At 57.5% G+C, this 24,000-nt stretch overlaps 2 protein-coding genes across 3 annotated transcripts; one reads left to right on the top strand and one right to left on the bottom strand.

Moving 5' to 3' along the window:
• The first annotated feature begins 360 nt into the window (after window positions 1-360).
• On the top strand, window positions 361-11,844 carry SPP2 (secreted phosphoprotein 2). 2 transcript variants are annotated; one of them, XM_031968288.1, is made up of 9 exons: window positions 361-583; window positions 667-791; window positions 3,437-3,559; window positions 4,521-4,631; window positions 5,289-5,340; window positions 6,145-6,195; window positions 9,066-9,145; window positions 9,579-9,682; window positions 11,714-11,844. In XM_031968288.1, the coding sequence occupies exons 1-8, from the start codon at window positions 532-534 to the stop codon at window positions 9,666-9,668; spliced, it is 684 nt and encodes a 227-aa protein (XP_031824148.1). In that variant the 5' UTR covers window positions 361-531; the 3' UTR covers window positions 9,669-9,682; window positions 11,714-11,844. The 2 variants fall into 2 exon arrangements, with proteins under 2 accessions (XP_031824148.1, XP_023359684.1); XM_023503916.2 differs by lacking the exon at window positions 9,579-9,682 and having other exon boundaries at window positions 366-583.
• Window positions 11,845-19,349: 7,505 nt separating this feature from the next.
• S100B (S100 calcium binding protein B) lies at window positions 19,350-23,772 on the bottom strand. Its single transcript, XM_003770394.4, has 2 exons — window positions 23,585-23,772; window positions 19,350-21,169 (listed from the first exon to the last, which is right to left on the bottom strand). The coding sequence occupies exons 1-2, from the start codon at window positions 23,720-23,722 to the stop codon at window positions 21,029-21,031; spliced, it is 279 nt and encodes a 92-aa protein (XP_003770442.1). The 5' UTR covers window positions 23,723-23,772; the 3' UTR covers window positions 19,350-21,028.
• Between the last annotated feature and the right edge of the window lie 228 nt (window positions 23,773-24,000).

Consider the following 24,000-nt stretch of genomic DNA (forward strand, 5'->3'; position numbering starts at 1 on the left):
AAAACATCTACCTTGGTGGCCGAGATGCCACGGCTCCTCCATGCAATCGAACGTTCTGTGGGAAGGGGCTGGCTCCAGGGGAAAGCCCTGGAGCCCTGGGGCTTGGGTTCCAATTCTGCCTCCCACACTAACTTCCTGGGGGATGTTGAGTCGGGGCCTCCCTATGCTCATCAGTAGAATGGGGACATTACACTGAATGGCCTCCGCTCCCTTCGGGTTCATAAACTGAGATCCTGTGAGTATCTTCACACAGGCCCTTGTCCTGGGGTCAGGTCAGAGCTGCTGCATTCCCCTTTTGGGGTCTAAACTCCAAAGGCCACTCCATACTGTAGCATATTCATGAGAGAGACTTGGCAGCAAATATTTGCTCCCGGGTCAATGTGAGCGGCACTGTTTGCTGAAAAGTGGCGACGTGGGCCGGGCCAAAGTCAGAAGGAAGGCTGCACCGTGAGGGACACTTCATCTCCTTGGGAAGCCCCCCGGCAAAGCCCCCAGCTCCGATCGGCTTCGGCGGCCAGACAGACGGCAGTCATGGAGGCGCTGGCGATAATCGCTCTGGCCATGAACATCTGGGCTGGCGCAGGTGGGATACCCCAGACACAAGCGGCCTCCGCTCATTTCTAGTTGTCTCGGCTGGTGACTCCTTGTCTTCCCTCCGCCATTCAGGTTTCCCGGTGTACGACTATGACCCAGCAATGATGAGGGAAGCTCTTCGGGCCTCTGTGGAAAAAGTGAACTCCCAGTCTCAAAGCCCAAACCTGTTCCGGGCATACACGAGCTCAATCAAAAGAGTAAGTAGGTTCCCAAGGTGTGTCAGGCTGGGGTCACTTTGTGTAAGTTTTCCTACATTTTGATTTCCTTTTCGTCAATATTGTCATCTGTAGAGATAAACAGAACAGTCTCTAATTGTGGGGGGGCAGCCCCAATGTAGAGAGCCCCCCATGAGATGCTTCCTCTCCCAGCACAGACAGATGCAGTTTGGTCTCCATGAGAGGCCCGGGGCATGTCCAGGGTCACCCAGCCAGCGGCATCAGGGACGGGGCTCTGGCAGGTCTTCCTGACTCATTGGCTCCAGCATCGCAGTCTCTCACTTGATGCTCAGTCATGGAGAATTATGGGCCCCTTGCTGTGGACAGGATTCAAGAAAAGCTCATTGTCCATGTCTCACTTTCTCTGACACTCACCCTCCCCGCCCCACCCCTTACTGCCCCTGATTCCTCTTTCCCTCCCTCTGAAGGTCACCCCACGGTGCTCAGACTGAATCTGGGTGGCTCCAGAGGGGGCTCTCCGGTCCCTGAGACAGGTCAACAATCCTAAGTTGTTGTGGGGAAGAAAAGAGTCCAAAATGAGATTTAAGAAATTAGTTTCCTTGAGATAATGAGGCTTCTGTCATTGGAGGAATTCATCAGAAGTTCAATGAAAGATTGTCGGGGATGTTGTGGAACAGAGGAATGGACTGAATGACCCAGAAGGTCAGAGCTGGGAGAAGCCATCTCGTCCAGCTCCTTCAGTGCAGAGATAAGGAAGCTGGAGACGGAGAAGTCACGGCAAGTCCGTCAATGGTGCAGCTCGGGCTGGGGCTCTCGCTCCCCCAGTCAGGACACCTCCTACAGCGTCACATGCCCATCTCCGAGAGTCCATGGTGCTCCATGCTCAGTGCAGGAACCAGAGCCACGGGCATCTCCTCCAATATTAGGCGCCATCTCTCCCTCCGGGCCTTTGCTCTGGCCGTCCCCCCTCCCTGTTGCGTTCTTCCTCCTCAGGGGCCTCTTATGTCTCTGGCTTCTTTTGAGAATCAATTAAAAACACCCTTAGCTCCAAGAGGCCAGAGAGTCTCAGAAACGAGCGTGTCCCATAGACACAGCCGTGTACATATGTACACAAACAGACAGATTATATGTAATGTAGATAAACACATCCTTGTGTGGACCTATATCTTGTTTGCATATACTCTGTACACGTCATTTCCTGCATTTAATTAAGACACTTGAGGGTAGAGACTATTGTGATTTTTCTTTGTATCTCTACTGCTAAACACCGTGAAGAGCATGAGCACCATGACCAGCTGCCCCAATGGGAACCCAACTGGAACTGGCCAGTTGGGCAACAGGTCTTCTTTCCTTCCTCCCTCTCTCCCTTACTTCTTCCTTCCTTCCTCCTTTTCTTTTTCCCTCCCTCTTTCCCTCCTTCCTTCTTTTGTTCCCTGCTTCCCTTCCTTCATTCTTTCTTTCCTTTTTTTATTTCCTTCCCTCCTTCTATCTGTCACTCCTTTCTTCTATCCTTCCCTCCCCCTTTCCTTCCTTCTTTCCTCCTTCCCTCTTTCCCTCCCTCCCTCCTTTTCTCCCCTCCTTCTGTTCTCTCTTCCTCCCTACCTCCCTTCCTTCTTTCCTTCCCTTTTTATTTCCTTCCCTCCTTACTTCGGTCCCTCCCCTCTTCTATCCCTTATCCCTTCCCTCCCTTGCTTCCCTTCACTTCTTTCCTTTTCTGGCCTCAGTCAGGCTGACACCTGAGAGACTTTAGCTTAAAAGGGCCAAGGTCTCTCACTGCCTCGGGGCCTTCTCCAGCTGTCCTGATCTGTATCTTGCTGCTGGACCCAGATGGCTCTGAGGGGAAAGTGAGGCAGGCGACTTTGCACATCCCTGCCTCACTTCAATCCAATTCACTGCCAGTCTAGACATCGCCCCATGACGTCATTGGTCTTCTCCAAAAACGAAGGGCACGCAACAACAGCACTTAACCCAGTGCTTGGTATGCAGTAGGTGCTTAATAAATGCTTACGGCCTGTTTGGTCCCCACCCTTCAGTGCTAGCAACAAGGCCTGGAAGCCTCTAAGTTGCCTTAGTTTCAGATCTGAAAGACTGAGGGGGAGAAGAAGTAACGGAGGAAAGGCAGCCTCTGGGGCACATGGAGCTGGGCTGACTCCCCACTTCTGGGGGCTCCCAGCCTGCGCTCCATGGCAGCTCTGGCAGCTCGGTCACCTTTGGCCGCCCTGGGAGCCCCGCGCACCAGAGAAATGCCTGCTCACACTAGTCCAGAAAGTGTTTAAAATCAGAAAGTTGCGAGCTAGTGTGAGAGCGATGGCTCCTCCTGCTGGCGAGGAGGAGAAGCTCGCCTTCCACAAGCAGAGATCAGCCTGGGGGGGGGGGGGGGAGTAGGCCCAATTACTCCGGAGTGGAGTCGGACTTTGTCTCACAGGCTCTTGGCTAATTGCGAGGGGCTTCCACGCTGAGAAGTGGCCAGTAGGCGGCAGTTAAGGACCCTCTGTGGGGCGGGCACCCGGGGCCACAGGACACGGGGAGATCCAGCCAGGCTGGCCCCAGAGCAGCGGGTGAGCAGGATGCCCGGATCGGCCTGTCGGACAGAGAGGGAATGGGGGCGTCCATCAGCCGGGGGCGACCCCCACTTCTCGGCGGCGCTGACACTTCCCTCCCCCAAGGTGAACTTCATGAATGAGAACGAGCTGACCATGGACATCGACTTCAAGATCCGCGAGACCGAGTGCGGGAAGGAGGCCGGAGACCCGCCGAGCGCCTGTGGCTTCCGAAGGGGCCGCTCCGTGGTAAGCCGGCCAAGCCCGTCCTGGACTCCGGATCTCATCCCCACCATGTCCCAAAGCCAAAGGCAGAGGCAGCTCGCCTGGAGGAGGGACTGGGGCTGGAAGACTGGGGCTACGGGCCGGGAGGGGTGGAGTAGACACACAGCCTGGGTCCAGAAACAGGAGCCCGGCCTGGCTTGGGGGGCTTCTGGCCCCGTTATGGTCCGGGGTGACTTACATGCCCCCCCAATGGGACCATTACCGGGGCAGGAGGGGGGTTGCCCTTCAGGCAGGTAAAGGAGCTGCTTGCCCCCCTGCAGCCTCGATGCTCCCCCGAGCTCTGTGCCCCTGGATAGCCCAGTACATCAGGCTGCCCTGTGTCCTTCGGGCCAGCTTTGGGATCCAAGACTCCCCAGATCAGCAATTTCAGGGTTGCTATTTTGTTCAGTTTATGAGGTGCCCCTGTCCTGAATAACCATGTGGAACCAGGGAAGGCTGGGGGGACCCTCTGGGATAAAACACACGCTGGTGGATTAATATTCACACACCTCCAGCGGACAGACAGACTGGATAGACAGATGGACAGACAGACGGAGGGATGAATGATGGACAGAGATAGGAGATAGACAAGGGCAGAGATTGAGCATACATTAAGCACTTAGTATACAGCAGGCACTGAGCCCGGGGAATGCAAATATAAGCAGTAAAGGCAATCTACCCTCAAGGAGCTTCCACTCCAAAAGGCAAGGCCAGCACGTCAAAGGAAGCCGAAAAGGAGGGTTTGGGGAGTTGGCAACTGCAGGGACCTGGAAGGGGGAAGGGGGAAGCCCGGACAGTCAGGGTCAGGAACGGGGAGAGGGTGAGCGTGGCCAGCTTGGGCCTTTCCTTTGCCTCACAACCCGGAGCACGCCGTCTTTCCCAAAGTGGTTTCCCTGGCTGGACGTGGCCGGCAAGCTCTGGGCCCGGCCCCTTTTTCTGTGCACAGCCAACAGCCTCCTGCAGGAGCACGGTGCAGATCTCCAGGGAGCAGGTGCAGAACGTGTGGGTGCACTGCCACCGCGCCTTCCCCGGCTCCGATTCTAGTAGCAGCGAAGAGGTGAGTCCGGACCTGGGACACGGAGCTCCCTGGGGGCTTGTGTCTCTCCCACAGGAGAAAAGTGCTGGGACTGGCCCAGCTGGACAAATGAACCAACCCATGAGGCCGTGGGGCTGCTTCCGGGCCTCTCTGTCGGCCGCCCGGGTCGGCTTCCCACAAATTCTCCTTGGCCAATGTGACTCTGAGACACCAGAGAGAGAACGAGCTGGGGGCCCCTGCCAACCCCTGGGACTTCCCAGGGCATCCTCCTCCCTCCCAGCCCCATGTTGCTCAGGCCTTCACTCCTCCTCCCCAAAGGCCCCTCAGACAAAAAGTCCTGGTTTCTTTTGGAGCCTTTGCCCTCTGCACCGAATGCCCTCGGCCCTCACGGGCACAGCCTGCGTACGCCCAACCCAAGTCTGGCAGAGTGCCTGCTTCCATCATCCAGGGTGCCGTCCTCCTGTGCTCGGGCACCTCGGGTCCTGGTCCCCGCCAGCCTCTGCCCGCTGTCCTTCCACGTGGGTGCTCGCAGCCCCTCTGCGGGTCCTTGGAGTGAGGAGGGGGCCCCCAGCGCCCTCTCTGATCCCTGGGAGAAAATGCTGGATGATGGCTCTGCCGTAACCCGGGCGGGCCCTGCTGGCTGAACGCCTGTGCCTCTGTCCCATCTCTGCCTTCTAGATTTTTGGGAGCCGGCTGGGATCGTACAACTGGAGAAGCCACCACGTGAGAGGTCAGTGGGGAGCGAGGGGTGACCTGGCAGGAGCCTCCAGGGCTCTGTGCCTCATGTGACTGTGACTCAAAATCCCCCAGTGCCAGAGCGCTGGGGTCGGGAGGGAGGTCACAAGCCCCGCAGGCCCCCCTCCTATCTCCTCTGCGACCTCTTGGTCACCTTCCCTCATGTTTACGTAGCCCCTGGAGGCTCACGAGGCACTTTACATACAGTAGTTTATCTAATTTGATTCTCAGGGAAATTAGCTTCTCTTATTATCCCCATTTCAGAGATGGGGCAACTAAGACTGAGAGGTTAAGTGATAGCCAGCGTCCCATCCCAATGTCTTCATGTCTCTAGGGGCAGCTAGGTGGCGCCATAATTCATTTAGCACCAGGTGAGTTCGACCCCAGCCTCAGAGACGTACTAGCTGGGTGAGCCTGGGCAAGTCCCTTAACTCTGTGTGCCTCAGTTTCCTCGCCTGTAAAATGGGCTGGAGAAGGGAATGGCCAAGCACTCTGGCTTCTTTGCCCAGAAAACCCCAAATGGGGTCACGATGAATCAAAAATGAGCTGAACAACAGTGAGCACCCATTACTCCGGATCCTGCCCTTGGGAGTGCTCCAGGGATCACCTCTTGGGTGATGATTCTTTTAAACGTGACCTTCCTGAAGGCAAGGACCTTTTCACCTTTGCCCTCGCCACCTCAGTTCCCAGCCCAGACCTCCTGAGGCTGTAGAAGGATCTCTGCCCGAGGTGTCGGGAGCCGGGGGAGGAGAGGGGAGTCTCTGAGAAGCCTGGGCGGCCGCGTGTCCTTGTTTTGCAGATATGTACAGTGATGAGTCCAGCAGTGAGCCCCTCTATCAGAGGTCTCTGGGTAAGTCACCGCACGCTCCGCTCTGTGACAACACCTGGGACCCTCCTCCCAATGGATGGAACTCTGGGGGGAGCGAGAGGGGGAAGCCCTGGTGCCCGTCCGCGATCTGCCGACCCATGGGAGAGGAAGGGGAGCCAGCTGGGCTTTGCAGGTCACTTGTTTAAATCCGCTCCGAGGGGCTGAACATGGACAGGAGGACCCGAGTCCAAAGCTGACCTCACACACTTAACACCTACTAGCGGGGCGAGTCACCTAACCCCTATTACCTTGCAAATAAGTAAACAAGTAAGTAAATAAATAAATCCACCCCCCCCCAGCTCTGCCCAAATTAGACATAGCTTGTGTGATATGGTGCAAAGACAGCTGACCTTGGGGTCAAAGGCCGGGAGTTCACAGGACTTTGTCCAAATCCCAGCTCAGTGCTGTGGGAACTTGAGCAGTGGCTTAACATTTCTGAGCTTCAGTTTCCATTCTGTCAAATGGGGTGAGGGGTGACTCGATGTCCTCTAAAAACCCCTAGCTCCAGGATCCCAAGAAGTGATCTTGCTTGCTCCTCTCCGATTCCTGGTTCGTCTCCCTCCTAGACCACTCGGTTGCCGTTATTCCCATTGGCAGCTTCCTCTATAAATCATTGCAAACAAACAGGGAACCCAAATCTAAATGAATAATGATGTTTCATTTAAGTCTCAATCAGTGAGAATAATGAACCTCGTGAAGTGTAGCTGCGTGTATTCAATTTCCCAATCAGAGTTATCATTATAGAGAATATAGTCGTTAGTTCCGGCCCGACGTCATGGGCGGGCATCCACACTGTGCCCAGCCTCCCACACGGGTACATAGATGCCTGTTCTCACCCCCAAGTTGGGGCTGCTCGCTCTCACCTCCTCTCACACCGGAATTTCAGGGTTTCCAGAAAAGGGCCACGGTCACGCCCAAACTCCCTCAGGGTCTGTGGGGGGTCCCCACCGATGTGGTTTTATTTACACAAATCGACCACTTACGGTGATGACACTTTTCGAACATAACTATTTACTTAACAATAAAGTAAAAGAAATATTATTATATATTATTAATGTTATATAGTAAATATATTCAAATTCATGTGGTAAAAATAAATGTAACAAAATCCACATCTAAACCCAACCCACATTCTCCACCAATCAGTTCAGTGACTGTAAGAAAAAAGGGTCAGACAGAGAAGCCCGACAGAAGAAAACCCATATGCTTAGAGTGTCTGGAGCCTAGAACTGTCACAAGTCTAGAACTGTAAGTTTCTGTGCTCTTTTTCTCCTCATGACAGATCCTTGGTGAATGTAACTTTTGGACCCAACAAATGCTTCCACTGCTGGGTTGATCTGTGCTGTATTACTCTTCAACAGCAACTCTAGTTTCCATCACTGCCAGTTTCATACTTAGAAATCTCTCCTTTGACTTTTTTCTCTCCTCTCTTTCTGGATTCGGAATCTGGACCTTAGCTTATGGTTCAGATAAATTCATACCTTAACCATCAAACTGTTCTGTGCCCATATCGCTCCACCGCTTGTCCCCTTCAAGACTATCCCCCTTTCAGGATCATGCCCCAGAGTAACTATTTCTCTTAGAATTCTGGTCAAAACAAGCTTAACCCCGGCACAAACTGTTCCATATGGAAGAGCAGTTCAATAAAAAGACTACACACTTGCAGTATCTGTTAGATCCACCACCTGATCCTTGGTCTTTCTTCTCTGATGACCCAGACACTAGGATTATTTTCACAGCAACAATAATGATGATAGAGTCATAAATTTTACATGGAGGCCATTGAACCCAACCCCTCCCTTTCACAACAGAACCCTACAGCACGATTAACTTGCCCAGAGTCAGGATTAGAAACCCAGCCATTTGACACCAAATTCAATCATCTTTATTTCCTGCTCCAAGCCCTTTAACGTTTTGCTATTTAGCAGCTCGAGGCACAAGGATGTTTAAAAATTCATCTTTTATAAGAGTGAAAAGCCTGTGCGTGCTTGCTTAGATAATAAACAGCATTCTTGAAATTTCGGTGACATTTTATCTGCAGAGTCACAGCCTTGTCTATGGGCTAAATTAAAAATATAACCAAAGCAGGCATGATGATGGTAAAATAGCATTTCCATTTGGGAACTGCTAAAGTTGTAAATTTAGAAGAAAGTTGCTATCTTCAGGTAAACACGTGTGTCCAAAATGCTTTACACCAAAAATGAAATTATCAAAATCATCAAAATGATCAGAAATGTGTCCATACAAAGAAACTTGTCTCTCTCTGAAAGCTCATGACTTTCCATTTCCAAAGTTTTCTGCAAGTGTGTATGTTCTACACAATTTGTTCTTTTCTGAGAGGGTGTAAGTGAGAACTAGGGAAGGTACACTTCTGATTCACTTGAACTATAATAGGCTTTGACATTAACAAAATGCACTGGAGTTTCACAAAAAAAGAAAATCTTTTAGGAAGAGAATGTGCTCCAGGCAGACATCTTAAAAATACTTCAGAACCTCATTCTCTACCTTCAAGATCAGTTCTTTTTCACCAAAGAAATTGAACTTTCTAGGGCCAGGTATTTATCTCCCAAAATACAGTTATACAAATTCAATCATCTTAACGAGGATTGTAGCTCACATTTTTAAGCAAGGTTATAGAAACCATGGCTAAGAAGCAACATAAATCTCAAAAAAAAAAAAAAATCTGATCCGAACAGCCCTCCTTATGAGTCCCACTCTTTTTCAAGCTGTCCTCTTAGAAGACATAAGTTTCATTTACAAAGCGTGTGGCCCTCACTTAAAGCAGAGCTGAACGTACGCGTGCTTACAGCCTGGGAGTTGCCAGGACTTAAATGTCTCCATTCTCTGTTAAGGTATCAGGGACGTGTATATAGTTCCTCCTCGAAACAGAAGACGCCAGGATTATCGGAATCAGTTAAATGACCATAACGAGGTAAGTGACCTCGGTGGAATATCTTGGGGTTTAGCCTCTAGTTGTAGCCTGGGAGAAATAGTTCGTATCAATTTTTGGATTAATTCCTTTTTTACATTTAAAAAATAGTATTTTTGACATTTACTTCGATGAGATTTTGATTTCCATTTTCTTCCTCCCTCACCTCACCTCACCCTCCCCAAGACGGCAATCAATCTGATAGAGATTAAGTATGTCCAAACTTATTAAGCACATTTCTACATTAGTCGTGTTGTGAAAGAATAAGCAGAAAAAGTGAGAAAGACAAAAAGTGGCAGACGCCATAGTTCTTTCTCTGGGTGTGGATGGTGTTTTCCATCACGAGTCTTGTAGAATTGTCTTAGACCATTGTTTTGCTGAGAAGAGCAAAGTCGATCCAAGTTGAGGGGATTGATTTACTTTGTAATAACCCTAGAGATGGGGGAAGAAGCCGCCTACTCCAACCACTATTTCTTCTACCGGTCCCTACCCTGCCATCACCTCCAGGGATGTAACCCCCCGTTGAGCAAGACCAGTGAGGTCAGTAAAGGCAAAGTCTGGTAAAGAGCTGAGGGGCACAGGAAGGAAGATTGGTCCCCCAAAACCGGTTTTCCTGGTGATGACTCTTTCTCATTACCTAAGCGCTCCCTGCAGCCTTTGCTGCGCAATGCTCTCTCCAGGGTTCGGTGACTCTTCTGGTTCTCCTTCTACTTCTCTGCACATTCTTTCTCAGTCTCCTGTGCTGCGTCCCCTCACTGCAGACGTTCCCCAACACTCTCCTGGGCCCTCTTCTTCTTTCCTAATTCATTTCATAATTTCATCACGTCCCATGGATTCAATTGTCATCAATTGCTGATGATGCTCAGATCGAGAATCCAGCGTTCATCCAGAGTATTTAATCCAGAATTCATCTCTCTCCCAACCTGCAGACTCATAAATCTCTCCATGGCTGCCCCATCTACCTCTTAAACCTGACTTGCTCCAAACTGAGCTCATCGTCTTCTCCCTTCTTCCAACGTCCTGCAGTCACTGGCCCTTGCCCCCTGGGAGTACCTGGGAATTGCCATTCTCACCCCATATCTGCTCTGTTGCTGAGGGCAGCCAGTTTTCCCTCTATAGCATCTCTCCTGGGCTTCCTTTTCTCTCTGACCCCGGGAAAGGCTTAGACTCTTGCAGAGTGACCTCCCTGTCTCAGATTTCTCCCCACTGCACTCTGCTCTCCATTCGGCCGTCAAAATGACCTACCTAAGTTGCCCATCTGACCTTGTCACCCTCACACTCTGCCCGTCCTCTCGAAGATCAAATCGAGCACCTCTGACATTCGTAGTCCTTCCCAAGCGGCTCCCTCCACCTTCCCAGTTCTCATACACCTTCCTGCCCAACATGCCCTGGCCAGTCTATGACCCTGTCCCCCTACTCTTCACACCATCGAGATGACTCTGCCCCTCCCTTGCCCATGCCTGGAAGGCTCTCTCTCCTCATCTCTTCCTCCTGGCTCCCCTGGCTGCCTTTAAGTCACAGCTAAAAGCCCATCTCCTCCAGGAAGCCTTTCTCATTCTCCCTTATCCTGGCCCATTATCATTATTTCCTACTTATCCTGACTGGAGCCGTTTGTACTCCCTTGTTTGCTGGCGTGGCCCATTAGCCCGGGAGCCCTCCGAGGGCAGGGACTGTCCTTTACCTTCCTTTGTAGCCCCAGTGCTCAGCACACCACCTGGCACACACTAGGTGCTTGATAAATGCTCACTGGTTGGTCACGTTCACATAGACCAGCCAACCTGGTGATCTCCGTGGTAACTGAACCCTGGCACAAAGAGCCCTGGTTTGAAGCTGAATTTCATCTCTGTAACTCATGCCCTAAGTCACCTTGGGCTTGACCCCACTGGCCCTCAGTTTCATCATCTGTACAATGAGGAGGGACGGACAGATGTTCTCCGCGCTCCTCCTTAGCTCTGAATTGTATGGATTCTGTGAGACAAGCATAGCCCCCTTTTCCAGATGAGGAAACTGAGGTTCAAAGAGTGTCAGTAATCTGCTCAATAGCCCATAGTTAGTAAAACGGGGAACGAGAATTAAAGCCTAGGTCACGGGCGACCTCCCTCAGGACGCAGCCTCTCCCTCTCGATGTGTGTCTATGACATATTTGTACATGGATGTACAGAGACACGGCGATGATGGCACCCGGGATATGCCGAAGGTGTAAATGCACACATTTGTACACACAGTAAAAGAAAGGGCTCGGAGGCCGGACGGCCTTCGGCCCATGCCCGGGATGCCCAAAGCGATTCTCTGTCTACACGTGTGCACACACTGCAACATACCGGCCTCCCGGGCCCCCCCCAGGCGCTGGGACCCCAGTGTGAGGGCCGGGCCAATCCGAATGGCCGTCAGCGGTCCCGCGGGGCAGGCTGGGGCCTGGCTGTGGTGGTCGCCTGGAGAGCGGACCCTTGACGGGGGGATCCCGTGTGCCCACAGGATGGCCGCGCGGGAAGGGACGAATCCGTCACTGAGGGACGTTACAGAACGCCCAACCCCTCTCCCTCTCTCATTCTTCTCTGTCTTTATTCTCAGTGAAATGGCGGCAGCGGGACGGGGTGCCAAGGAGCGGAGGCGGTACAAGGCCCGCCCCCGAAGTTCTGGCTTGCTGGGTTCTGGGGTTCTGTCACCTCCCTTCCACAATAAAGGCTTCCTCCCCCATTCTTTCTATGGACTTTGTTTAAAATGGTCTTTAGATATTACACACTGTGCTTAAAATAAATGAAACTTGAACTTCACTAGAATTACTGGGGCCGTTCAAGGCTCCTTAGCCTGCGGCTAGATTGGAAGCCCTTCCTCAGGCTCCTTCCAAGCTTCTGCAGCCCTGGGTGAAGACTCACAGGAGAGGGGGGAAGGGAAAGTAAAGAAAGGGGTGCGAGCCCTCTCCCTTCTAAGGCAACGGCCTTCACGAGTATGGCAGCGAGTGACCCCATGAGCATTTCCTAAGCACCTACTATGTGTTGGGCACCGTGCTAAGTGCCGGGGATACAAAGTAACAAACGAAGGGATGGGTGGGCGAGGGACACACAGACAGGCAGACATATAGGTAGCTGAATGGGTGGATGGATGGATGGATGGGTAGAGAGATAAGCCCTGCATCAAATGGCGCTCTCTGGCCCCTGCCACTAGGCCACCCTGGCCCAAGGACGCAAAGGAGGCTGATCAGAGCCCTTGTGTGTCATGTGGACGATGGCCCCGCAATGTCCTCCTTCCCTAAAAGAGCCCCTCCCCAGGCCCAGCCCAGCCGGCGGGTCACCCACCCTGTTGGTCTCTTTGGAGTCCGCGCCTTTGCGGCTCCCAGAGAAGCCCTCTCAGAGGCAGGTGAGATACCTTCCCCTCAATGCCCCATCTCCCCCAGGCCTTTCCTTCCCGCCTCTCCTGGCTCCCCCTAGTGGTGAGGGCAGAGCTCCCCAGGGCCCCTTCCTTCCCGCCTCTCCTGGCTCCCCCTAGTGGTGAGGGCAGAGCTCCCCAGGGCCCCTTCCTTCCGGCCTCTCCTGGCTCCCCCTAGTGGTGAGGGACAGGGCTCCCAGGCCTTCTTCCGGCCTCTCCACACTGAAACCTAGTGGTGGACAGAGCTCCCAGGCCCCTTCCTTCCATTATCTCACAAGAAACTCCCCTGAGTGGTGGGGACAGGTTCCCCAGGCCTTCCTTCCGCCTCTCCTGGCTCCCCCTAGGTGGTGGGGAGGCTCCAGGGCCTTCCTTCCCACTTACTCCCTAAACCCCCTAGTGGTGGAGGCTCCCAGGGCCTTCCTTCCCACCTCCTGAAACCCCCTAGTGGTGAAGCAGAGTCTGAGACCCTTCTTTCCCGCCTCTCCTGGCTCCCCCAGTATGGTGAGGGGCAGGCTCCCCAGGGCCCCCTTCCTTCGGCCTCTCCTGGCTCACTAGTGGTGAGGCCAGGCTCCCCAGGCCTTCCTTCCCGCCTCTGCAGCTCCCCCTAGTGGTGAGGGCAGAGCTCCCCAGGCCCCTTCCATACCTCTCTGGCTCCCCTAATTGGTGAGGGCAGGCTCCCCAGGCCCCTTCCTTTACACGCCTCTCCTGGCTCCCCCTGAGTGGTGGGGACAGGCTCCCAGGGCCCCCTTCCTTCCGGCTCTGGCTCCTAGTGGTGAGGACAGAGCTCCCAGGGCCTTTCCTTGACCTCTCTGGCTCCCCCAGGTGGTGAGGACAGGTTCCCAGGCCTTCCTTCCGCCTCTCTGGCTCCCCCCTGAGTGGTGAGGCAGAGCTCGGGGCTTGCCTCTTCCGGCCTCTCCTGGCTCCCCCTAGTGGTGAGGGCTGAGCCCAGGCCTCTGCCGGTCCCTCTTTACCTCCACCTTCCTCCGTTTCTTCCTCACTAAAAGGGCTCCCAGGGGGTCGGGAGGGCCACAAACAGCCTACGGCTCAACGCTCTGGCTCTTCCCTGGTCTTTCCGTCCTTGGTCCTTCTTCCAGTACCGCTGCTGACGGGAGGAGGCGGGCATTGCGCGGGGACGCCCGGCAGCGGCAAACACGGGCCTGGTGGGGCCCCTTAGGAAACGAGCCCGGCGCTCGGGGGACCTTGGTAGGCGCGGTTTTTCTGGGACCGGGCTCCCGCCGCTCACTTCCGGGCCGTCTCAGGAAAGCCCTTGCGAACCGCCAGGAACCGCGAATAACTACGAGCTGTTATAAGGCCGGGGCCGGCCGTGGGACCGGCTGATTGGCCAGAACTCTGGCTGGGATCCCGCCTTAATCCGCCAGTTCGTGGGGTTTGCACGGGTGGAGGGCAGGCGCTCTCCGCTGTTCCACGGGCACTTATGGCGCACTGTGTACCAGGCAGCTACTGGGCACCGCCTGAGCTTCTCCCAGTTACCGTCCGAGGCACTGCGCCCCCCTGCCCAGGCATCCCAGTCTCTCAGACGCTCGCTGAGCTCCTACCTCTCCGTGGCTCCCATTGCACTGTTCAATGCCCCCACTGCCTCGGCGCCTCCCTCCCCATCGCTCCCCGGCCGAGCGTTCCCTTGGCTTCCGGCCAGAAAGTCCGGATTCGAATCTTACCCCAGACTCTCACTCGGCCCGCGAGCCCGTGGGGCAAGTCGTGATGACTCCCAGCCTGCAGCGGCGTAGCCTTGACCTGTGGGGCGCCCTGTCCCAGGGGCCGGGCATGGCCCAGCCCGCGGACCGGGGGCGAGGCCGCGCGGGAGGAGGGAGGAGGCGGGCGGGCTCCCGGGCCACAGAGACGGCCCTGGGCCCAGGAGGCCAAGGCGGGTCAGCATGGACCCACCCGCCTGGGCTCGGCGACCCACGAGGGGGCGCCACACGGCCTGGAGAGCGGCCCCGCCCGGGGCTGGGGAGGAGGCAGGCCAAGGCTCCCTCTCTACAGCAACAGAAGAGGCGCCCTGATCTGGGTGGGAGGGACCCAAGGCCACAGTGAGGGAGCGGGGCCAGCTGCTCCCACAGTCTCTCCCCAGGGATCCGCGCCCATCCCTGATGGCGAGCAGGCAGCGGGCCCGGGCCCCCTTTCTCCGTCGCATGCCGACCTCTGGCCGCCTTGGCGGACCCAACGGTTGGCTGACCCCAGCTGACCTCAGAGGCTTCGGAGCTGGGCTCTAGGTGAGGTCCTGAACCCCAGGCAGCCACACAGAGGATGGCCGCCACTCAGATGCCGGGGCCCGCACCCTCCCTCACTCTGCCCTCCCCTCCTGCCCCTCCCCCCTCCTGCCCTCCCCCTCCCCCACCTGCCCTCCCTGCCTCCCCTCCCCCACCTGCCCCTCCCCTCCCCACCTCCTCCCACCCCGCCCTCCCCATTTCCCCTTTTAAGGATCACTCACCGGGCTGTCAGCGCCTCTCTCCCGCCGCTCTCCCCATCCCTGCAGCTGCCCCTGACCCTGAATCCCAGAGGCTCAGCAAAGGCCGCTGGGAGATCTCCCCGCCCCCCTCGCTCCCACCGCCCGTTCCTGCGCCTGGCGTGCGTTTGGGCGGGATCTGCCTCGCAGCCAGAAGGGGCCTGGGCCCTTTAGCCCCTCACCCACACATGCAGAAACCCCGTCCTTGGAGGGAGTGGCTGAGGCAGGACTTGAATCCAGTTCCTCGGACTCCAAATTCGGCGCCCTCCGCTGCGGGGGCACCCCAGGGGGGCAGGATCACTGGGCCAAGCCTGCCTTCGCGCGGGGAGGAGGGCTCCGTGCAGAGGTAGTAGTATGGGGTCGCCATAGCAGGTAAGATGGATCTGATTAAGCTATGTCAGGGGCGCCGAGATTGGGGCCTGGTGAGGTGGAGTGGACGGGAGACCCAAACCGGACAGAGGATAGTTCCAAATCTGGGTTGGCTGAGGAGGAGGGAGGGCCCTGAGGAGGCCCATACAGCCCAGGTGCCTCCCTCCAGCTGCTGCCCTGGGGCCCCGGATCGGGAGGCACTGGATTCTGGGTGGAGCCCAGGACAGTTTCCCTCCCTCCTAGCTCTGGGCATCCCCCCCCGCTCCGCGCCTTCCGGCCCAGCCCGGCTGTCAGGATCCCGGCCTCCATCGCTCCTGGATGGGGTGTGTCAGTCCTCCGCCCAGCGCCCACGTGCACGCGCCGGTCCTGGCCTTGCCCCCTGCCTGGAGCGTCCTCCCTCCTCCTCCGGGCCTCCTGACTTCCAGCAACATACCCCCCCCCCGCGGCAGCCTCCTCTCACCCGCACACGGTGCTCACACGCTGGCGGCAGCTCCCGATTGTCGGCCTGGCCGCCGGCTTTCTGGCCACTCTGTAGCTGCAGAGGAATAGAGCGAGAAACGGGGCTACTCACGTTAAAATCCGCCCGTGCTGGAAGGAAGGAGAGGAGGAGGGAAGGGAGGGAGGGGAAGGGAGGGAGGAAGGAGGAAAAGGAAGGGAGGGAGGGAGGAAGGAGGAAAAGGAAGGGAGGGGGAGGGAGGAAGGAGGAAAAGGAAGGGAGGGAGGGAGGGAGGAAGGAGGAAAAGGAAGGGAGGAGGGAGGGAGGAAGGAGGAGGGAGGAAGGAGGAAAGGAAGGAAGGGAGGAGGAGGAAGGAGGGAAGGAAGGAGGGAGGGAGGGGGAGGAGGGAGGGAGGAGGAAGGAGGGAGGAGGGAAGGAGGAAGGAGAGAGGAGGAGGGAGGAAGGAGGAAGGGAAGGGAGGGAGGAGGAGGAAGGAGGAGAGAGAGGGAGGGAGGGAGGAGGGGGAGGGAAGGAGGAAGAGGAGGAGGGAGGGAGGGAGGGAGGGGAGGGAGGGAGGAGGAAAAGGAAGGGAGGGAGGGAGGAAGGGAGGGAGGAGGAGGAGGAGGAGGGAAAAGGAAGGGAGGAGGGGAGGGAGGAGGGAGGAAAGGAAGGGAGGAGGAGGGGAAGGAGAAGGAGGAGGAGGGAGGAGGGAAGGAAAGGAAGGAAGGGAGGGAGGAGGAAGGAGGAGGGAGGAAGGAGGAAAGGAAGGGAGGAAGGGAGGGAAGGAAGAGGGAGGGAGGGAGAGGAAGAGACAGGAGGGAGGGAGGGAGGGAGGAAGGAGGAAGAGGAGGAGGGGAGGGAGGAGGAGAGGGAGAGGAGGAGGAGGAGGGAGGAAGGAGGAAAGGAAGGGAGGAAGGAAGAAGAGGAGGAGGAAGGAGGAAAGGAGAGGGAGGAAGGGAGGGAGGGAGGGAGGGAGGAAAAGGAAGGGAGGGAGGGAGGGAGGGAAGGAGGAAAAGGAAGGGAGGGAGGGAGAGGGAGGGAGGGAGGGAAGGAAGAGAAAGAGTGAGTTGCGCAGAGTGTGAGCCGTGAAATGGCAGCCCCTCTTGTGGCTCACCCTGTTTAGGTGCAGGGCTCTCAGGGCCTCAGTTTCCAACCCCAGGACGGGCACACGGCCAGATGTCGGCCTCTCTCCCTGTGCTGGGCGACTGGCTACTCCTGGCCGCTGGCCATGACATGCAACCCTGTCTCAGACCTGCCTCTGCCGGAAAGGAGCCCTGACGTGGTACTCAGGGCTAACCTGACACATTATACGTCCTTTGGACACCGAGCGCCTGGACCTGTCGGGGGCGCAGCTGCTGCACGTGCCGAGCCCCTCCCTGAGGCTCCTGCGGCGGCTGCAGATGCTGTTCCTGGGGGACAACCGCATCGCGGGCGCGGGGGCCTTCGGCGCTGGAGAGCCTGCGCAGGCTGGACCTGCGGCGCAACCGGCTGGCGGCTCTGGGCGGCGGCTTCTCGGCGGGCCTGGGCGCGCTGCGGGAGCTCAGCCTGGCCTCCAACCGCAACCTGCGCCACTGCCGGGAGCTGCGCGAGCCGAGCCTGCGGGACCCCGCCATCGCCGCCATCGCCCCCGGAGCCTTCCGCAGCCTCACGCGCCTGCGGCGGCTCCGGCTGCAGAACAACCGGCTCCGGAGCCTCCCCGACGGCCTCTGCTCGGCGCTGCGGCACCCGGAGGTCCTGGACCTCAACCTGGCGCGCAACGCCCTGGGCCGCCTCCGCTCCCGCGCCTTCCTGGCCATCGGCGCGCCCGGCGCGCGCCCGCTGCTGGCCCGCAACCCCTGGGTGTGCGACTGCGACCTGCCGGGAGCCCCCGTGCTGCGGGGCGCGGCCCTGGCCCTGGGCCACTCGCACCCTAAATGCGGGTGGTCCCCTTCACCGTCGTCGCCGCCGTCGTCACGGCCGAGAGGAACAGGAAGAGGAGGACGGGCCGGCACTGGAGCGGCGACGGCCCCTGGCCTGGGAGGCCCCGGAGTGAAAGGCCCAGCCCCCGGCCTGGCTTCCCCCGAGCCTCCCGGGACCTCTGAGGGAGACTGGGGTCCCACTGGCGTTCCCACCCTCCCCCCCAAGTCCCCCTCCCGTGGCTTCCCTGGAGCCTCCTGGGACCTCTGCAGGAGACTGAGTCACAAGGGGCGTTCCCCCCCCCCCCCAGCCCGCTTCCTGCTCCCCATGGCCCCAAGGGCCAGTCTCAGACAAACGCCAGCCACGGGGCCCTGCAGCTTCACTTTGGAGATGATTTAGGGTGGGGAGAGACCCGGGCCCCAGCCTCCACCTCTGACACATCCTAAATCTCAAAGTGGCCTCCCTGGGCCTCCTCCGTAAAAGGAGAAGGCTGGACTCCCCAGCCCTGAGGTGCCCCCCAGCCCTGAGGTCCTCCCCAGCCCTGAGGTCCTCCCCAGCCCTGAGGTCCTCCCCAGCCCTGAGGTCCTCCCCAGCCCTGAGGTGCCCCCCAGCCCTGAGGTCCTCCCCAGCCCAGAAATCATCTAAAAGGGAAACTGGTCTAGGAATGAATTCCCTTCCCAAATTAACTATGCACACATGGCCAAGTCAGTTAAATACTCAAGGCCTCAGTTTCCTCATCCGTCAGAGAGAGCCACCCTGCGTGTGGGGCCCTTCAAGGTGGGCAGAGCCTTTCCAAGCATTAGCTCCCGGAGATAAGCACTATAAATGTCACCGCCTCAGGGAGGCTCAGAGCCCTTAAATGACCTGTCAGTGTCCCAGGCAAGATTTGAACTCCTGGCTGTCAGACTGCACGTTCAGCAGCTTCAGTGGAATCGCCTCAGAAGGCTCAGACACAAAATGGGCGGTCCCGGGGCCCCACGGCCGGCTCCTCCCCCAGAGGCGGCCCTTGGCCCTCAGAACCCTGGGACACCGCACAAGCTCCTTCCCTTGAGTCCGGAGGAACTGCCCAGCAGGCACCAAGGGGGGAGGGGGAACAGCTCCTGTGTCAGTGGGGTTCACTTCTCTCAGTGATGGATGACTGAACGCCTCCCAGGCTCATGTCCCCTCCAAGCACAAGTGATGACCGGGCTCAGTCCCCACACCCCCTCACCCCCGGCCCGGAGAGCAGCAGAGAGAGCACAGCTGAGACACTAGGGCTCACACCCTTCCCTCCACGGCATCTCCAGGGCTGGGCCTGTGATTGCTCCGTGAAGGTTCCAGGGGACGGGGATCTCACTCCTTGTAAACTCAGCCCATTTCTTTGTCCCACCAGTGTGATGATTAAAAGATTCTTCCTTGAATTGAGCCCAAATCTGCCTGCCTGCCAGGTTCCCCGCTGATCTCCGTCTTAATTGCTGGAGCTGCTGCAAGCAACTCGGCCCCTTCCCACAGAGACCCTGCCCAGATTCAGACTTTCTCTCCCTGGCTCCCCATTGCAGCACACAGTAGGAGCTTCATAAATGCTTGTTGAGTGATTTATCATGTGTACACACACACACACACACACTCACACACACACACACACACACACACTCACATGCTCCCTATTCCAGGAGCTTCAAAAGATCCCAAGAGACTGGAGGAATGGCATCTTTATGAGGCAAGAGCATAGCATCCATCGTCAGCCCCCCCCCCAGCCTTCCCAAGGCGCTCCCCCTTTACAAAACCCCAAACAACTGAGAACGCGCCTGTGTCCATTTTCCCATCACTCCTTCCTTGTGGCTGGGACTGCAAAACGGCCCCACTGGAAGCAAGTTGCAGGATGAGGCACCGACCGTGGCCAGGATCCCCTGGGGTGGGCGGGGTGCAGGGACCAAAGGAGAGTCTCTCTCGCCTCGCCTCGACTTACTCAGCCACATGGCTGAGCCCACAGAGGGCGAGTCCCCAAGGCTGAAGGAGCGGCTGCCCCAGCTGGGACTGAAAGCTACTTTCTGAGGAGAAACAGCACATCCTCCTGCCAGGTGGGAAACTACTGAAGCGTGAAGAGTTCCAGCATCTGGCAGGTGTCTGCCCCAACTCTGCCTTAGTCCCGCCGCCTCGGGGAGCCATGGAGGTTCAGGCTTCGATGGGGAGGGAAATCGTAGCAAACTGGGGTTTCTTCCATTGGATGTTTTTTGTTCACGACCCGATGTTTATGGAAGCTTGGAGCGGGGGCCAACAGGGGTCACTTCCTTCTACAGCCCAGGGAAGCTCACCCAGTCACACAGGACGGTGGGGGGGGGGGCGCACTCTGACCCCTGCGGGGCACGTTCCACATAATACGTCGCCACCTCCCCGCCTCGGCCCAGCTGCTCTCACCACCAAAAACCGCTGAGATGGCCCTCGAGTGACTCACCCGAAAGGAATGGTAGTAGAATGAATGAGTAAGGGGGTGAATGAACGAGTGAGTGAATGAATGAATGAGTGAGTGAATGAATATAGGACTGGGGATTCTTATGACAGATTCAAGTGCATACCTCCAGCACTGTGGGAGTTTCTAAGGCATGTTTGTGTTGGATCTGCTTTGGTTCTATTTGTTATACTTTCTATTTTTCAGTTGATTACGAATTTCTTGTTATGGAAAAATCCACTCTGACCCACTCATGTCATTGAACATGCAACAAGCATTGATTAAGCACTTCCTGTGTGCAAGATCCCGGGCTCTGGGCAGAAGCGACTAAGTTGGGTCCGGCCCGGCCCCCGGGAGCTCACTTCCCCCTGGGACGTCCCTGCGGACTCACGTGCCCAGATTCTCTGCTTTCCCTTCCTGACTAAAGCAATGAGGGCGGTGGGGAGGTGAACCATTGGCCGCCCCCAAGCAATAATCTATATTTTAAAATAAGATAAAGATGGCGGCTCAGAGGGAGCCATGGCAACCCCAAGGGACCTTGGTGGCCTTCAGGAACACCCCACTGGCTCAGCCTGTCCCCCCGCACCCCGGGGAGGCTCAAGCGTCTTGCCTTTTCTTGGCACTCACAAAAGGAGGGGAGATCTTTCTGTGGGTTCTAGTTGGCAATTGGGCAGGGATCTGGCAGAGCCTGGGTCCTCTAGGCAGGGATTACAAAGAAATGCTTTGAGAAGAGTGAAGGCGACTCTTGGTCCTGGCAGAAGCTCTCCTGTTTCTAGTCACAAAGCGCATCAAATTTCCTACTAAGTAAGCTACCTAGGGGGCTGGCCGGCTGGGGTCCTACCAGACCCCAAGCTCTGCTTTGCTGCTTTGCTTAAAACGTCAGCGGGGTCTTGCTCGACCTCCGTGACGGTGGAACTTCTTAGGGTTTCACTCGTGCTCGAAAAACTCGTGGCACGCAGAGGTGATCACGGCCACAAAAGCCACGAATTCCTGGAAGTCGCATTCGGCGTCCCCGTCCACGTCCAGGGTCTCCATGACTTTGTCCACCGTCTCCTGCTCCTTGATCTCCTGAGGGAAACAAGGTTAGCAAAAGCAGAGATCAGCCCCGATCCCACCTCCCTCGCGGAGGAGGGGCCGCTCGAGTCAGGGATGCCCAGGCCCAGCCCCAGCTCTGCTGCCTTCGAAGCCGTCTCGGGTCTCAGTTTCCTCCACCATAAAGTGAGAGCGGGGGAGCAGACGCCCTCGGACGTCCCCGTCAGCGGCAGGTGAATGGCCCTGGAGCTTCTCGGTTTCCTCCCACAAGAGGGGGTTGGAACAAACGGCCTCTGAATCCCTATTAGCTGCAGGCCTGACCCGGCAGCCGCGGAACCCCCACCAGAGGGCCAGACGCTGGGCTCTTGTCATCAAGCAGGGCTCTGGCCGACGGCCCCCATAACCTCTCCCGTCTAACATAGAACTGCCTTCCCCCGGGGGACTCTGGGAGTCCCTGGGGTCCTACGGGTTCTCCTTCCCCCTCATCCCATCCTCACTCACCTTTTCCTATGGTTGCACTCTCCCAAACGAGGCTCCGTGACTGAGCGGAGAGAGGGCTAGCCTCAGACCTCACGTCAAGCCTCTGAGCCCCTGGGCTTTCAGAGTGGAATCCCTCGCCCAGGAGAGGGTGGTCCCACCCCTGGGGGCTCCCTGCCAGATGGCATCATGGGCCCAGCCTAGGTTCCTCAGAGCCTGCACTGATGCCCGCGCCCACCGCCGACACGAGCCCAGCCCCCACTCCCCGGAGGCCCTGGGAGAGTGCCCCAGCCCGGCCCCTCCTCCTTCTGTCCCCAGCCGCCAGATCCTCGTCTGATCTCCCAAGAGCAGTTTCTCTCCATTTATGACCGGCAGCTGGTGGCAGAGGGCACTGAAGGCTGGGTACAAGTCCTGCCTTTGATATTAACTTAGCTGTGTCACCTTGGGCAAGCATCTGCCCTCTCTCAACCCATCTCCGCATCTGCAAAATGGGGATAACAGTAGCATCTGCCTCACAGGGACACTCAGAATCAAAGGGAATCGTGAGAGTGAAGCCCTTGGGAATCTAAAAGTCCGAGAGATAGTATTCTGTCTGTCTACCCCTCTCCATCTATCCCACTAGACTATAGGGAGCTCCTTCAATCCCCCTGGACCAGTGAAATGGAGCCAGCAAGTGCCCGGCGGAGCAGGACAGAACCACATGCACCTGGTGGAGCAGGCCGGAGCCGGCGTGAGCCCATGGAGCAGGCCGGAGCTGGAGCCGTGTCCCTGGTGGAACAGGCCGGAGCCGGCGTGAGCCCATGGAGCAGGCCGGAGCCCCCAACCTCCTGAACCCGGGGCCGGCTCCACATCGTGCACGCTCCATTGTTCTCCAAATAAATGGGAAGAGTCCTTGTCCATGCATCCTCCCCTTCCCCTGAGTCTGCCCTCTATGCTTCCACTGCTGGCCCAGGAAACCCGAGTCTGCTGCGGGGGGGACGGAGCCGTCGCAGACCAGACGGCCGGCCTCAGCGGGCACCGAGTGCCCGGCCATTCGAGGCCCAGGTGGGCAAATGAGAGAGAAAAGCAGCCCCCGTGCTCAGGGGGCTTGTGCTGGTGGGAGGAAGGACGCCTGAAGTCTTTCTGCTTCCCCAAGCATAATCTGGAAAGAAGCTGTGACTCCCAGGGCCCGGTGACTCCCAGGAGTACTTGCTGCAGTTTCCCTTTGTAGCCCCCCCCCCAGTGGAGGAGGAAGCCCCCTCCCAGCTTCGGGGGGTGCTCCAGCAGGCTTCCCCACTGCATCAACTGCTCTGGTGGCCGTGTCCCAAGCTCCTCCACAGCTCAGTCTGTTCTCCCCCCGGAGGTGATCCTGGAGCTGCCCAGGAGACCTCTCAGGCTCAGCCAAATATGGGCCCATCCGCCCCAGCCCCCAGGAAGAGCCCCTCCCCTTGGTCATGGGTCTGTGCAACAGTCAATGCAAACTCTCTGAAGGGATGGGTGGGGGTGGCGGGGGAGCACTCGTCTCCTCCAGAGCTGGTGAGGATGACTGAGGCCGGCTAATGAAAGTACCCCAGGGGTGCGGGGGGCATAACCAGGCGCATCTGGGCAGCAGAAAACGGGCCTGAAAGGCTCACAGGGCCCGTGGCAAAGGGCCAGAGCACCATCCCTCCCACGGTCCCTCCCAAGCTCTCACAGTCCTGTGTTTGGGTTTGTCTCTGGGTTTCCTTTGGAGAGCTGGGCTTAGCGACACAAGCTAGCGGTGAGGCCTTGGGAGAGCACAGAGCCTCAGCTTCCTCATCAGGAAATTGGGCCCAAGAATAGAACCTGGGATAGAGGCTTGGAAAGCCTCAGGATTTGTGTTCATGCCAGGCACTCCATCCCTGAACAGCTGCAGGAGACCAGCCCCATCTTATGTAGCCCACTGCGTTCCCTGGAGCCTCGCGCGGTTCCCGCTGGTTCTGGGGGGGGCCAAAGGGCCCGGGAGGTAACACTCACCCCTAAGAAGTGAGAGAGTTCATTATTGATGAGCTCTTTCAGCTCCGACTTCTTCAGCTTGTGCTTGTCCCCCTCCTTCCCGGAATACTGGTGGAACGTCTCGATGATGGCCAGCATGGCTTTCTCCAGGTCCGACATGGCGAAGATCAGATGATCCTGCACACAAGGGGGAGAAAGCGGCCCGTCCCCTCAGGCCCCGCCGGCACCAGACGGCCTTCCTGACCTGCTCCTCGCACGGTCCCGAGCGAGTGTGACCACCCCTGGGGGCGACGTGGCCGTCGGTGACCGCTCCGGACCCTCCCAGAGAACCCAAGCCCACCCGGGGGTTGCTCTAGAGCTCACCAGCCCCTGGGAGTTTCCAGCCATCGTTAGAACTCAGGGCCCAGACCTTTCCCATATGCCCCAAGGGGGTGACA

The sequence above is a fragment of the Sarcophilus harrisii genome, chromosome 4 (assembly GCF_902635505.1).
Source record: "Sarcophilus harrisii chromosome 4, mSarHar1.11, whole genome shotgun sequence".
NCBI lineage: Eukaryota > Metazoa > Chordata > Mammalia > Dasyuromorphia > Dasyuridae > Sarcophilus > Sarcophilus harrisii.